The sequence below is a fragment of the Salvelinus sp. IW2-2015 genome, linkage group LG32, assembly GCF_002910315.2.
Source record: "Salvelinus sp. IW2-2015 linkage group LG32, ASM291031v2, whole genome shotgun sequence".
NCBI classification, from domain to species: domain Eukaryota; kingdom Metazoa; phylum Chordata; class Actinopteri; order Salmoniformes; family Salmonidae; genus Salvelinus; species Salvelinus sp. IW2-2015.
This window is the reverse complement of record NC_036871.1, coordinates 5466766-5482222: the sequence shown is the minus strand read 5'-3', so window position 1 is coordinate 5482222 and position 15457 is coordinate 5466766. Positions and strand designations below refer to the sequence as shown.

Here is a 15457-nt window from a genome sequence, read left to right as displayed (position 1 = left end):
TGGCTTGTGGGTAGAAGCTGTTTAGAAGACCCTAATGAGTATTTCCAACCCCACTTTTACATCGACACATAAAAATATTTTTGTCTCTTAAAGCCAACATGTAATTTATAGGCCTAATGCATTGGGGGAATTTATTTATCTTTGGAAAATGTTTTAAAACCCACAAATAATGCAAATGTGACATAAATATGAACAAATATGAATCATTGTTAATGTTTGGACAGTTGTTTTTGTTTATATACCCACACACACACACACACATATATATATACACACATAATAATTATATATATATACACATAATAATTATATATATATATATATACTGAATAATTACTATTACGAGCGGAACTTTTATTTTGAAATTCCGTGAACCGGAAGTACCTTTTTAATATTGATGACGAAATGCTGGTGTAAGGAAGTGCACATCAAATTGGATAATGATTTAGCTACAATGATGCTATTTCAAATGTTAACAGTAAGTTCTACTATGCATATATTTTGTTTTAGTATCGTTGTAGTAACACTAGTCGTTAGTTTGGTTGACATTAAACTCTGGTTGATTAATCTTTTGCCGTTAGAGCCGCTACAGTTAGTAGTTAGCTACTATGGCTTGAAATGTTGGGATATTTGACGAATGACGACTACCTGTTAGGGTTAGGCGGATGCTTGCTAGTCTAGGTAACTAGCTGCTGTACTAGTTACACACTATCGTCGCCAGCAGGTAGCTAACTAGCTAGCTAAGCGAGTTTGCAGGAGATAAGTTAAAGTTAACCAACTGCCCTCGTAGAGCCAGTGGTTAAGGAACTTGTGAACGTACGTAGCTAGGTAACTAACTAGGCCTGGCTTGTTAGCAAACTAACGTAAGATAGTTTGTGTTTGCTTTCTAGTGTAAGTTAGTCGAAGTGTGTAGTCACGACCTTGTTCACTACAACTAACTAACTAGTTGGTGGTAGTTACTAATGCAGAATTTATGGTAGGTCAGTTAACTACTTACTTTGTATCCAATAAATATTGACCAATAAATAGCCTATAGCCAGCCTATCGTTACGTTCAGGATCACAGAGAGACCGATCACACCACATAGCAGGACTTTTTGACCCCACAGTTGTCATGACTGTTTGAATGTACAAGACAAGTACGCATAATAATTGCAGGTCAGTTAAAAACACATTTTTATTTACAATTATGGCTTGGCAAGGGGCAAGTGTATCTTTACTTTTACTTCAGTAAAATTTAAAGATACCGTTTAATAGAAAATTACTTTAGTAAAAGGGGAAGTCACCCAATAAATTACTACTTGAGTAAAAGTCTAGAATTATTTGTTTTTATACTTAAGTACCAAAAGTAATTGTAATTGCTAATATATACGAAAGTATCAAAAGTAAATCATTTCCAATTCCTTATATAAAGCAAACCAGATGCCATCATTTTTAATTTACGTATAGCCAGGGGCATGCTCCAACACTCAGACATCATCTGGAAAATAAGCATGTGTTTAGTGAGTCTGCCAAATCAGAGGCAGTAGGGATGACCAGGGATGTTCTCTTGATAAGTGTGTAAATTAGACAATTGTCCTGTTCTGATAAGCATTCAAGTACTTTTGGGTGTCAGGGAAAATGGAGTAAAAAGTACATTATTTTCTTTAGGAATGTAGTGAAGTAAAAGTTGTTAAAAATATAAATAGTAAAGTACATATACCCCCAAAAAGACTTAAATAAAAAATACTTGAAACTATTACTTAAGTACTTTACACCACTGAGTAAAATTACACCACTGAGTAAATTACTTAAGTTAGAGTTCATATGAGGAAATCAGTCAATTGAAATAAGTAAATTTGTCCCTAATCTGTGGATTTCACATGACTGGTCACAGATATGTAAAAGAAAAAAATGGGCCTTAGGATCTCGTAACGGTATTTTTGTGCATTGAAATTGCCAATTGATAAAATGCAATTGTGTTCGTTGTTCGTAGCTTATGCCTGCCATACCATAACCCCACCACCACCATGAGGCACTCTGTTCACAACGTTGACATCAGAAAACCACTAGCCCACACGATGCTATGAACATGGTCTGTGGTTGTTAGGCTGTTTGGATGTACTGCCAAATTCACTTACACCGTACACCTGGCGCCGACAGAGATGGTCGCCTCGCTTCGCGTTCTTAGGAAACTATGCAGTATTTAATTTTTTAAAAGTATTATTTCTTACACTGTTACCCCAGGAAATCTTAAGTCTTATCACATACAGCTGGGAAGTACTATTGGATATAAGAGCAACGCAATTTACCAACATTACGACCAGGAATACGACTTTCCCGAAGTGGATCCTCTGTTTGGACCACCACCCAGAACAATGGATCGAATCCCAGTAGGTGACCCAAAACAAAGATGCCGCAGAAGGGGCAGACGGAGCGGTCTTCTGGTCAGGCTCCGTAGACGGGCACATCGCTCACCGCTCCCGAGTATACTACTCGCCAATGTCCAGTCTCTTGACAAGGTAGACAAATTTCGAGAAAGGGTTGCCTTCCAGGGAGACATAAGAGATTGTAACATTCTCTGTTTAACGGGAACATGGCTCACTCGTGATATGTTAGCAGAGTTGGTACAGCCACCCGGTTTCTTCATGCATCGCCCCAACAGAAACAAACATCTCTCTGTTAAGAAGAAGGGCGGGGGTGTATGCCTTATGATTAACGAGTCATGGTGTGATCATAACAACATACAGGAACTCACATCCTTTTGTTCACCTGGCTTAGAATCCCTTACAATCAAATGCCGACCGCATTATCTACCAAGAGAATTCTCTTCGATTATAATCACAGTCGTGTATATCCCCCCAAGCAGACACCTCGACGACCCTGAAAGAACTTCATTGGACTCTATGTAAACTGGAAACCACATATCCTGAGGCTGCATATATTGTAGCTGGTGGTTTTGCACGACCCGGGCTGACAAAATTCTGGATCATTGTTACTCTAACTTCCGCTACGCATACAAAGCCCTCCCCCGCCCTCCTTTCGGCAAATCTGACCACGACTCCATTTTGTTGCTCCCAGCCTACAGACAGAAACTAAAACAAGAAACGCCAGTACACTTAGGTCATTAAAACTCGTTTTTCAACCACTCCACAAATGTCTTGTTAACAAACTATAGTTTTGGCAAGTCGATTAGGACATCTACTTTGTGCATGACACAAGTAATTTTTCCAACAATTGTTTACAGATGGATTATATCACTTATAATTCACTGTATCACAATTCCAGTCGGTCAGAAGTTTACATACATTAAGTTGACTTGTGGCCTGTTAAACAGCTTGGAAAATTCCAGTAAAGGATGTCATGGCGTTAGATGCTTCTGATAGGCTAATTGACATCATTTGAGTCAATTGGAAGTGTACCTGTGGATGTATTTCAAGGCCTACCTTCAAACTCAGTGCCTCTTTGCTTGACATCATGGGAAAATCAAAAGAAATCAGCCAAGACCTCAGAAAAGAAATTGTAGACCTCCACAAGTCTGGTTCATCCCTGGGAGCAATTTCCAAACGCCTAAAGATACCACGTTCATCTGTACAACAATAGTAAGCAAATAAAACACCATGGGACACACAGCTGTCATACCGTCAGGAAGGAGACGCATTCTGTCTCCTAGAGATGGACGTACTTTGGTGCAAAAAGTGCATCTCAATCCCAGAACAACAGTAAAGTACTTGTGAAGATGCTGGAGGAAACAGGTACAAAAGTATCTATATCCACAGTAAAAACGAGTCCTATATTCAACATAACCTGAAAGGCCGCTCCGCAAGTAAGAAGCCACTGCTCCAAAAACCGCCATAAAAAGCCAGTCTACGGTTTGCAACTGCACATGGGGACAATGATCATACTTTTTGGAGAAATGTCCTCTGATCTGATGAACAAAAATACAACTGTTTGGCCATAATGACCATTATTATGTTTGGAGGAAAAAGGGGATGCTTGCAAGCCGAAGAACACCATCTTAACCGTGAAGCAGGGGGGTGGCAGCATCATATTGTCGGGATGCTTTGCTGCAGGAGGGACTGGTGCACTTCAACAAATAGATGGCATCATGAGGTAGGAAAATGATGTGGATATATTGAAGCCAATCTCAAGAGTCAGTCAGGAAGTTAAAGCTTGGTCGCAAATGGGTCTTCCAAATGGACAATGACCCCAAGCATACTTACAAAGTTGTGGCAAAATGGCTTAAGGACAACAAAGTCAAGGTATTGGAGTGGCCATCACAAAGCCCTGACCTCAATCCTATAGAAATGTTGTGGGCGTACTGAAAAAGCATGTGCGAGCAAGGAGGCCTACAAACCTGACTGAGTTACACCAGCTCTGTCAGGAGGAATGGGCCAAAATTCACCCAACTTATTGTGGGAAGCTTGTGGAAGGCTACCCGAACGTTTGACCCAAGTTAACAATTTAAAGGCAATGCTACCAAATACTATTTGAGTGTTGTAACGTCTGACACACTGGGAATGTGAGGAAAGAAATAAAAGCTGAAATAAATCATTCTCTCTACTATTATTCTGACATTTCACATTGTTAAAATAAAATGGTGATCCTAACTGCCCTAAGACAGGGAATTTTTACTAGGATTAAATGTCAGGAATTTTGAAAAACTTAGTTTAAATGTATTTGGCTAGGTGTATGTAAACTTCCAACTTCAACCGTATGTAAGAATGCTGTTCATCGATTACAGCTCAGCACTTAACACCATTGTACCTTCAAATTCGTCATTAAACTCCAGACCCTGGGTCTCGACCCCACCCTGTGGACTGGGTCCTGGACTTTCTGACATGCTGCCCCAGGTGGTGAGGGTATGAAATATTCCACCCCGCTGATCCTCAACACTGGGGCCCCACAAGGGTGCGTTCTCAGCCCTCTCCTGTACGCCCTGTTCACCCATGACTGCGTGGCCATGCACGCCTCCAACTCAATCATCAAGTTTGCAGACGACATTACAGTGGTAGGCTTGATTAACAACAATGACGAGACGGCCTACAGGGAGGAGGTGTGGGCCCTCGGAGTGTGGTGTCATGAAAATAACCTCACACTCAACGTCAACAAAACAATGGAGATGATCGTGGACTTCAGGAAACAGCAGAGGGAGCAGCCCCCTATCCACATCGACGGGACAGTAGTGGAGAAGGTGGGAGGTTTCAAGTTCCTCGGCGTACACATCACGGACAAACTGAAATGGTCCACTCACACAGACAGTGTGGTGAAGAAGGCGCAACAGCGCCTCTTCAACCTCAGGAGGCTGAAGAAATTTGTCTTGCCACCAAAAACACTCAACATTTACGGATGCACAATCGAGAGCATCCTGTCGGGCTGTATCACCGCCTGGTACTGCAACTGCACCGCCCACAACCGCAAGGCTCTCCAGAGGGTAGTGATGTCTGCACAACGCATCACCGGGGGCAAACTACCTGCCCTCCAGGACACCTACACCACCCGATTTCACAGGAAGGCCAAAAAGATCATCAAGGACAATAACCTCCCGAGCCACTGCCTGTTCACCCCGCTATCATCCAGAAGGCAAGGTCAGTACAGGTGCATCAAAGCTGGGACCGAGAGACTGAAAAACAGCTTCTATCTCAAGGCCATCAGACTGTTAAACAGCCATCACTAACAGTGAGTGGTTGCTGCCAACATACTGACTCATCTCTAGCCACTTTAATAATAAAAAATTGGATGTAATTTGTGTCACTAGTCACTTTAAACAAAGCCACTTTATATTATGTTTATATACCTTACATTATTCATCTTATATGTATATACTGTACTCTATACCATCTACTGCATCTTGCCTATGCTGTTCGGCCATTGCTCATACATATATTTTTATGTACATATTCTTATTCATTCCTTTACACTTGTGTGTATAAGGTAGTTGTTCTGAAATTGTTAGATATTACTGCACGGGTCGGAACTAGAAGCACAAGCATTTTGCTACACTCACATTAACATCTGCTAACCATGTGTATGTGAACAATAACATTTGATCTGATTCGTAGAAGACGTTGGAGGCGACATATGGTAGAGAAATTAACATTACATTCTCTGGCAACAGCTCTGGWGGACATTCCTGCAGTCAGCATGCCAATTACACGCTCCCTCAACTTGAGACATCTGTGGCYTTYTGTTGTGACAAAACTGAACTGGACATTTTAGAGTGCCCCTTTATTATCCCCAGAAAAGGTGCACCTGTGTAATGATCATGCTGTTTAATCAGGTTCTTGATATGGTACACCTGTCTGGTGGGATGGCCCGTGATGGCACAAGGTCGGTATGACAATCTAGATACCGCCCAAGCCTAGTTGCCGCCACTCCAAAAAATAAGCAAAAGAAAACTTTATGTATTGTTTTGTATTTCTTGATGGTGACATTGTCAGTGTAACCTGATATTACTAAAAACAGAAAGTATGTAAAAAAGATAATGGAGCAATATGTTTTTGAATAAGAATCTTTGAAATCTAACAGTCACAAATTGAAAACTAGACAGTTGGAAAGAATCTAAAATTCATAAAATGTTGTGGCACGTGGCCGCAATTTTGTTAAAATGTTTGAGTTGCTTAGATAGCATAAGAACACAGGATAAGCCATGTCACAATGAAAAAGAATATCAAGAAATTAGCTTTAAAGCTGAAATGTTTTATCTCAGCCCCAAGACAAAAAGTCTGTCATTGCTTTAAAAAGCAAAATATTGTCTCTGTGGCCAAGAGGGCCTTTAAAAATGTTGGCCACAGCCACTACCATGCCCCCCACAATCATTGCAGCTCAAGAACTCAATTCAACTTCCTCTTGCAAGTAACGCCCATTAGCAGTACGCAGTCAGACCAATCTATCTTAGATGCTCCTATTTTTCGGATGTCATGGAGAAATGTGCTGAATAGTGCAATTTCTGTTTTGAAACATGGTTTTTATTTATGATTTTAACAATCCATAATTGAGTAGACTTTGTGCCGTAAGAACTGAACACCTCTGAATGTTGCCTACATGAATTAGTATGTGTTAGACTGAGCCCCAACCAAATCCTTTTCCTCTCTCCCCCTTTGTTCCAGGTGCCTAGTCAAACCTTGCCTTAGTGTGGGACCCCCGGCCTGGGTATGGCTCTAATCGAGGGGGTGGGGGACGAGGTCACCCTGCTCTTTGGGGCGGTCCTCCTGCTGCTGGTACTGGTGATTGCCTGGGCCTCCACGCACACGGCCGAGCCCCCTGAAAACCTCTTCACCACAACCCCTACCTCCGCCTCCTCCTCTTCAGTCTCTGCCTCCCTCCAGCTCCGGACCGGCCCCTCCGATCAGCACCCGGCTCCCAATAACATCACCACCAATGACAGCGACAGTCCGGAGTTGCCACCCACCACAACCACTCTGGTCAGCCTGACCCCACCTTTGGGGGAGGAAGGTAAGGCAGAGGCGGGAGGACAGATTCCTGAGGGGGGTGGAGAAAGGGGAGTAGAGGGGGCAGGTGGAGAGAGCAGCCTTCTGGAAGAAGAGGGGTCGGGCTTCAGGAGGGATGGTATGAGACACCGAGAGGGCGTCGGAGGTGGCCAGGCTGGAGCCGGCCCCTCTCCTTCCCCTTCTTTCCCCACCCCGAGTCCACTAGACAGTGCCTCAAGTGACAGCCACTTCCCTGATGTGGATACTGCTGCCGCTGCCGAGAGGAACATGGTCTTGCGTCTTAAGTTCCTCAACGACACAGAGAGGATGGCCCAGGTCAAGCCTGAGGACACCATTGGTTACATCAAAAGGTACCTATTCTTTTGAGGTTTGTATCTATCTATTGCATTTGGCCTATTCATTCATATGAACACTGAGACATGCATTCAATTTGGTTGGTCTCCTAGTTAAGAGGGCGGCTTACCCACCATACAAGTACACCTACACTTTCCCCTATTTTTTCCAGGGACTATCTGCAAGTTTAAACATGTCTTTAAAAAAAAATGTAATTGAACCTTTATGTAGAGACTTGCAGGGATTAACCAAGTGCAAGGCTAACTCATTCTCAACAGTTGAAATTGCAGAGCCGTCTCACAGCATTCTGTGTCTCCTTCTAGACCTTGGGGATGGTGACGCACATGGCAAGGTGTTTCAGGAGGCTTTTTATGCTGACTTATAGCATCAAGGGAATCGACTTAATAGTCTTCCAAATCCTGAGGCAGAAACTAGGGATTTGTGGGTTGTGGTAAGATGGTTTGAATATAATCCCTATGGTTAAGATTTGGGTAGTGTGTTTACATAGATTCACACTGGTGCCGACCACTATTGAGGCTGGCAGAGGTGAAGGGGTGGGTGTGTATCAATCAGACCTGCGTTCATAGAACTATATTTCAATTACTTTCAAATACATTTGGCAAAAAGCATTAAGATTAGGTTATGTGAAAATACACCTATATTTAATTGAGTATTAAATGCATTTAGAAAGTATTGGCAGGCATTTACAGCTACGTCTATTTAAAGAAGACAAGTTGTTTTGCGCTGTGTGTTTCAAAATACCCAAAACACGAAAGAGTATTTCCAAATAAAAATACTGCTGCTTGTGGCAACATACTGCTGAGTCTCATTTGAAGATGGTGTACAATTTATAATGTGGTGCCCTTAACTATGTAGCTTATTTCAAAGTGGGAAACCATTGTTTATGTTTTAGGGTTCGATTTACTAAGGGACGTTCCATATGAATTCAATCACTCTTTTACCTCACCCCCTTTGATTTGAACAAAACCTTCCATACATGTTTGCCCATGGTAGAAGTGGTCAGAAAGCGACGTTTTGGACCTGAATTTCAAAATATTAAGGAGATGGAGGTTCTCAAAGTTTACCCATCTCCAAATTTAATGACCCCCCAAAAAAAAACACATTTACATAAGTATTCAGACCCTTTGCTATGAGAATCAAAATTGAGCTCAGGTGCATCCTGTTTCCATTGATCATCCTTGTGATGTTTCTACAACTTGATTGGAGTCCACCTGTGTTAAATTCAATTGATTGGACATGATTTGGAAAGGCACACACCTGTTTAGAACCACTGAGACTCTTCCTAGAGCTGGCCGCCTGGCCAAACTGCGCATCGGGGGAGAAGGACCTTGGTTAGGGAGGTGACCAAGACACAATGGTCACTCTGACAGAGCTCCAGAGTTCTTCTGTGGAGATGGGAGAACCTTCCAGAAGGCCAACCATCTCTGCAGCACTRCTCCAATCAGGTCTTTATGACAGAGTGGCCAGACGGAAGCCACTCCTCAGTAAAATGCACGACAGACCGCTTGGAGTTTGCCAAAAAGCATCTAAAGGACTCTCAGACCATGAGATACCAGATTTTCTGGTCTGATGAAACCAAGATTAAACTCTTTGGCCGGAATGCCAAGCATTATGTCTGGAGGAACCCTGGCACCATCCCTACTGTGAAGCGTGGGGGTAGCATCATGCTGTGGGGATGTTTTTCAGCAGCAGGGACTGGGAGACTAGTCAGGATTGAGGGTAAGATGAATAGAGCAAAGTACAGAGAGATCCTTGATGAAAACCTGCTCCAGAGCCCTTTAAGACCTCAGACTGGGGCGAAGGTTCACCTTCCAACAGCACAACGACCCTAAGCACACAGCCAATACAACGCATGAGTGGCTTCGGGACAAGTCTCTGAATGTCCTTGAGTGGCCCAGCCAGTGTTCGGACATGAACCCGATTGAAAATCTCTGGAGAGACCTGAAAATAGCTGTGCCGCGACGCTCCCCATCCAACCTGACAGAGCTTGAGTGGATTTGCAGAGAAGAATGGGACAAACCCCTCAAATACAAGTGTGAGAAGCTTGTAGCATCATACCCAAGAAGACTCAAGGCTTTAAACGCTGCCAATCGCTGTTTTTAATACATTTGCAAAAATATCTAAAAAACWGTTTTTGCTTTGTTATAGGGTATTGTGTCGATTGGGGGGGGGGGACTATTTAATCCATTTTAGAATAAGTCTGTAACGTAACAAAATGTGCAACAGGTCAAGGGGGTCTGAATACTTTCCGAATGCGTTGTAAATGTAAATTATCCAAAAACGGTCATAGCTCAGAGCCTATTTTACTATATAAAGTTACTGAGGAATAATTATCATATGAAAAATTGTTTTGTGGGCATGATCATTGCATCTGCAACTGTGCGTCTGAGTTTCATCATTATAAACGATTKATTCATGGTCATCCATAATCATGGTAGCATCCACATTAATCTAGCGCAAACATATTCTATTCTTATTTACAATAAAAGTAACTCCAAAATGACACTAGATTACTTAACAATTCATTTCTATTGGGCACAGCATACTTCCAAACACGACCAAAACAAACTGCAAATGCATCCAACAAGTTTGTAGTCACAAGCTTGATGTAGTCATTGCGTGCTAGGAATATGGAATCAAATAAACTTTTGACAAAATTGAATACACCAAGTGAATTTGTCCAAACACTTATGACCCCTTCAAATGTGGGGACTAGATACATAAAGTGATTTAATTTCTAAACAGTAAATCAGATAGGTATGAAAATACCCTGAAATAAAAGGTGACATGTACTGTCACGTCATATAAAACAAAAAGTTAAAACTCTCAAATTTTGTGCACAAATTTGTTTACGTCCATTGCTGAGCATTTCTCCTTTGCCAAGATAATCCATCCACCTGTCAGGTGTGGCATATCAAGAAGCTTGTGCTGGAGACAATAGAAGGCCACTTTTTAAAATGTGATGTTTTCTCACACAATGCCAAGTTGTGAGGAGTGTGCAATTGGCATGCTGACTGCATGAATGCCAGGCAGATTGCAGACAGCGTGTATGGCGTAGTGTGGGCAAGCGGTGGGTTTATGGTATGGGCAGGCATAAGCTACGGTCAGCGAACACAATTGCATCTTATCGATTGACATTTGAATGCACAGAGATACCGTGATGAGATCCTGAGGATCATTGTCGTGCCATTCTTCCACCTCCATCACCTCATGTTTCAGCATGATAATGCACGGCCCCATGTTGCAAGGATCTGTACACAATTCCTGGAAGCTGAAAATGTCCCAGTTCCTTCATTGCCTGCATACTCACCAGACATGTCACCCATTGAGCATGTTTGGGATGCTCTGGATTGACGTGTACGACAGTTCCCGCCAATATCCAGCAACTTCGCACTGAAGAGTGGGACATCAAGCCACAATCATCAGCCTGATCAACTCTATGTGAAGGAGATGTCGCGCCGCGTGAGGCAAATGGTCACACCAGATACTGACTGGTTTTCTGTTCCACGCCCCTTCTTTTTTTGTTTAAAGGTATCTGTGACCAACAGATGCATATCTATATTCCCAATCATGTGAAATCCATAGATTTGGGCCTAATGAACTATCCTACCCCAGCAGAACCTAAAATATAAGGGCAATTCTAGCATTATGGATGTGACACCCCCACGCAATACCACAACTTAAATGTCTGAGAGAATGGACAAACAGAACATACATTAAACGTTTGGTGTGTGTTTCTATAGTCCCCCTTGGCGAGGGTGTATACCCCAAAAAGCAGACGTTGTGGATGTGAATGGCCAAGCTTTTTGGGGAGATATTAGCAAAAGTCTGAGTTCGTAAGGCTTGGGTAAAAACATGGATAGCCATTTCGAAGGAAAGCTCTGCTGAACACAAAAATCATACATTGGAAAATATTGTAATTTCCAATATTACCGTGGAGAGAAAAAATAACCATTATGGTTATTACACCCTTTGTTATGGATGGGACTGAGTCTGAAATAGACATTTGTTGTCGTCTGGAACATTTTTCTAATATTATAATTTCAGCAGAAGGTAAAGTACTTTAGGGTAGCCTGAATAATATACTGCATAGGCTAAGGCCAGGCACCACACCCTAATAGGGGCATTTGTACTCTTTACATACACTGAGTGTACAAAACATCAAGAACACCTTCCTAATATTGACTTGCACCCCATCTTTCCCCCTCAGAACAGCCRTAATTCATTGGGGCATGGACTCTACAAGGTGCTGAAAGCCTTCCACAGGGATGTTGGTCCATGTTGTGTCCAATGCTTCCCACATTTGTGTCAAGTTGGCTGGATGTCCTTTGGGTGGTGGACCATTCTTGATGGTGGACCATTCTCAAAATGTTGAGCGCAAACCCAGCAGTGTTGCAGTTCTTGACACAAACTGGTGGGCCTGGCACCTACTACCATACCTTGTTCAAAGGCACTTAAATCTTGTCTTGGCCATTCACCCTCTGAATGGCACACATACACAATCCATGTCTCAATTAATGTCTCAAGGCTTAAAAATCCTTCATCTACATTGATTGAAGTGGATTTAACAAGTGCCATCAATAAGGGATCATAGCTTTCACCTGGTCAGTCTGTCATGGAAAGAGCAGTTCTTCATAATGTTTTGTACAATCTGTGTATATCACAATTAACCTTAACCAGTTGAATGTAGACACAAATTTGAGATTTGTAATAAAATATACATGTGCCTATACCACCAATTAAATTGGAGACCAAATTAAACCTTGATGGAAGTTGGCTTTACAGAGAGTTTCAAMATGATCTGATGTAAGGTGCATGTTTTACAAAAACATTTTAAAAAACTAAAAAACATGGATGTTGTTACATTGCAGTTGCAATCGTCCCTCCTATCTTGTTACATGACTTTCGGACTCGCAAATAAATCCCAGGACACTTCAGTGTGGTCTGTATTACTTAATTCAGATGTTAACTTCATAAACACTGGGGGACCGCTGTGAGTGTCCAACATAATAGCCAACATTCATGCAATTTCTTACTTTAACTCGTCATATAAAGCATACATTCCAACATATAGTTCATGACATCTGCTAGATCATCTGGTCTAAGACCACTCTCGGCAGATGTTGTCCACGTGTTGCATGTGGTCTTCCCGGAGAATAACCACAAAATGAGATTGATGGCGGCCAGCAGAAAACTACCTAACTCTGATGTAACCCTTGTCCTTTCTCCCCAACCCCACTTCAGGACCTACTTCGCCGGTCAAGAGCACCAGGTGCGCCTCATCTACCAGGGCCAGCTGCTTCAGGACGATGGCCAGACACTGGCCTCGCTAAACCTGGCTGACAACTGCGTCTTGCACTGCCACATCTCCCAGCACGCCACCAGGGCAGCACCAGCAGGGGCCCGGGCTGCCGACCAGGTCCACGTGGCCCTCAACGTGGGCAGCCTCATGGTGCCCCTGTTTGTGCTCATGCTGTCTGTGCTCTGGTACTTCCAGATCCAGTACCGTCAATTCTTCACCGCACCCGCCACCGCGTCACTAGTGGGCATCACCATTTTCTTTAGCTTTGTGGCGTTTGCGGTCTATCGCCGCTGAGGTGAGTTTCCCTTTGGCACGAGCCACATCCCGGATGTTCTTAATGAGCTTAGTTAATTTGCAGTAGTAAAAGTGGCTCCGGATTGWCTCGTTCTATTTATCTGCAATGATGTGGAACAGCAAGACAGACAGCTATTGCCTCAGTAGGTGTCCTCTAGTCTACCATATTGTGTTTTCACATAGGGGCAGATGAAGGAGAGATGAGGCCATTTTAGACTATCGAGATGTACCCTTACTTAGCTCCCCTCCTTTCGTGGCCACTATTCTCTGTGAAACAAGCTTTCTGTCACACTTTCCTTCCCCAAATGCTCCATTGAAGTAAAGAAAAATGTCACCAGATGGATGTGCTATGATAATTTTCTTGCCCTGTGTTTTTTCTGTATAGCGATTCTCATTGTGCCTATCCTAATATTACAGTTTCTTTTCTTATGTATTCTGGTATGCTACCGCCTCCAGTTTAGTTGGTGCTTGCCTGTAGATGAGTCTATTTTTGGGGCTAACCCCCTTTTGACTCGAGGCAGGACTTGGACTTGGCCAGAGGACAATTTGTCTGTTTGCCTGTCTGCAGTCTTTCTCACTGCAGTGATGGAGGTTCAACTGCCGTTGTGCTGTATGTATGTATGTATGTATGTTGGGACTGAAAGCCTAATTTTTGTTTAAAATATGGCTTTTGAAAGGAAAAGATTCAAATTCTATTAAATCATTCTTTTATTTACTGCTGGCTTTTGTGTGTGCATCTTTTGAAGAGGTTTTCAATATTTCAACATTGGGTTTGCATCAGTCTTTGTTTTTGGGCTTGAAGCTCTATAATTCATTTTCAATATTAACCATTCATTTATTAAAGCTAAAGACCGGGATTTGGGAAGTTGTTGGGTAAATATCACAAATTAAAATGACCTATCGATTCTTGAATAATTGATTATCTGCACCCCAGTAAATCAATGGATTATATTAATTAGATTAGATTCAATGCAATTTCATCTTTGTGGACTGCACAGTTCCCGAAGCTTCTGCGCATGTACGGGATGCTCTACTCTGGTGAATTTGGAGGACACTGTGTTCTTGGGGACATTTGGTACCGTTCCCCAGATCTGTGCCTCGACACAGTCCTGTCTCGGCGCTCCTTTGACCTCATGGTTTGGTTTTTGCTCTGACATGCACTGTCAACTGTGGGACCTAATATAGACAGGTGCGTGCCTTTCCAAAACATGTCCAATTAGTTGAATTTTACCACAGGTGGACTCCAAAGAAGTCGTAGAAACATCTCAAGGATGATCAATGGAAGCAGGATGCACCGGAGCTCAATTTTGAGTCTCATAGCAAAAGGTCTGAAAGGTATCTGTTTTCACTTTGTCATTATGGTGTATTGTGTGTAGATTGATGAGGAAAACATTTTATTTAATACCTTTTAGAATAAGGCCGTAACGTAACAAATTGTGGAACAAGTCAAGGGGTCTGAATACTTTCCGAAGACATTGTATATGCTTCATGAACAACACCTATTTCTTCATGCAACAAACCTGGATCGTTAGATTGCTTTACTTTGAGCTTAATTCTAAGGGGCCAGTATAAATTGGTGAGCGGGAGATATTTTGGGGGTTCTTGCATTGGAATTATATTGAATTCTGCTTATGTCACGCTAAACCACAATAAACATAATGTTCAAATGCCGAGACTCCGAGACCACTGATTGAGTGCTTTTGAAGTGATAGGCTACAGATTTTGCGCCAACCTGTCTCCAATGCGCTTTATCAGCAGAATGGACAGTGCCCCCTATACCGGGCACTGTCCATTCCAGATCAATTAACAGGACGTGTACTCAAAGCATGTGCGGACCAACTGGCAAGTGTCTTAACTGATTTTTCAACCTCTCCCTGACCGAGCCTATAATACCTACATGTTTCAAGCAGACCACCATAGTCCCTGTGCCCAAGAAAGCGAAGCGCCAAGTCTAGGTCCAAAAGACTCATTAACAGCTTTTACCCCCAAGCCAAAAGACTGCTGAACAATTAATCAAATGGCCACCCTGACTATTTACATTGACCCCCCCCCCTTGTTTTTACACTGCTGCTACTGGC

General features: G+C 42.5%; 1 protein-coding gene across 1 annotated transcript; it reads left to right on the top strand.

Moving 5' to 3' along the window:
* Window positions 1-381: 381 nt before the first annotated feature.
* tmub1 (transmembrane and ubiquitin-like domain containing 1) lies at window positions 382-14094 on the top strand. Its single transcript, XM_023977594.1, has 3 exons — window positions 382-478; window positions 7088-7779; window positions 13028-14094. Exons 2-3 carry the CDS (start codon window positions 7133-7135, stop codon window positions 13377-13379), a joined length of 999 nt encoding a protein of 332 aa, XP_023833362.1. The 5' UTR covers window positions 382-478; window positions 7088-7132; the 3' UTR covers window positions 13380-14094.
* The last annotated feature ends 1363 nt before the right edge of the window (window positions 14095-15457 follow it).

What these genes read in the sequence shown, in the direction of transcription:
- tmub1 (XM_023977594.1), top strand. Translation starts at nt 7,133, where the DNA reads ATGGCTCTAATCGAGGGGGTGGGGGACGAGGTCACCCTGCTCTTTGGG. An exon ending in ACCATTGGTTACATCAAAAG is followed by an intron (nt 7,780 to 13,027) that starts GTACCTATTCTT and finishes ACCCCACTTCAG; the next exon opens with GACCTACTTCGCCGGTCAAG.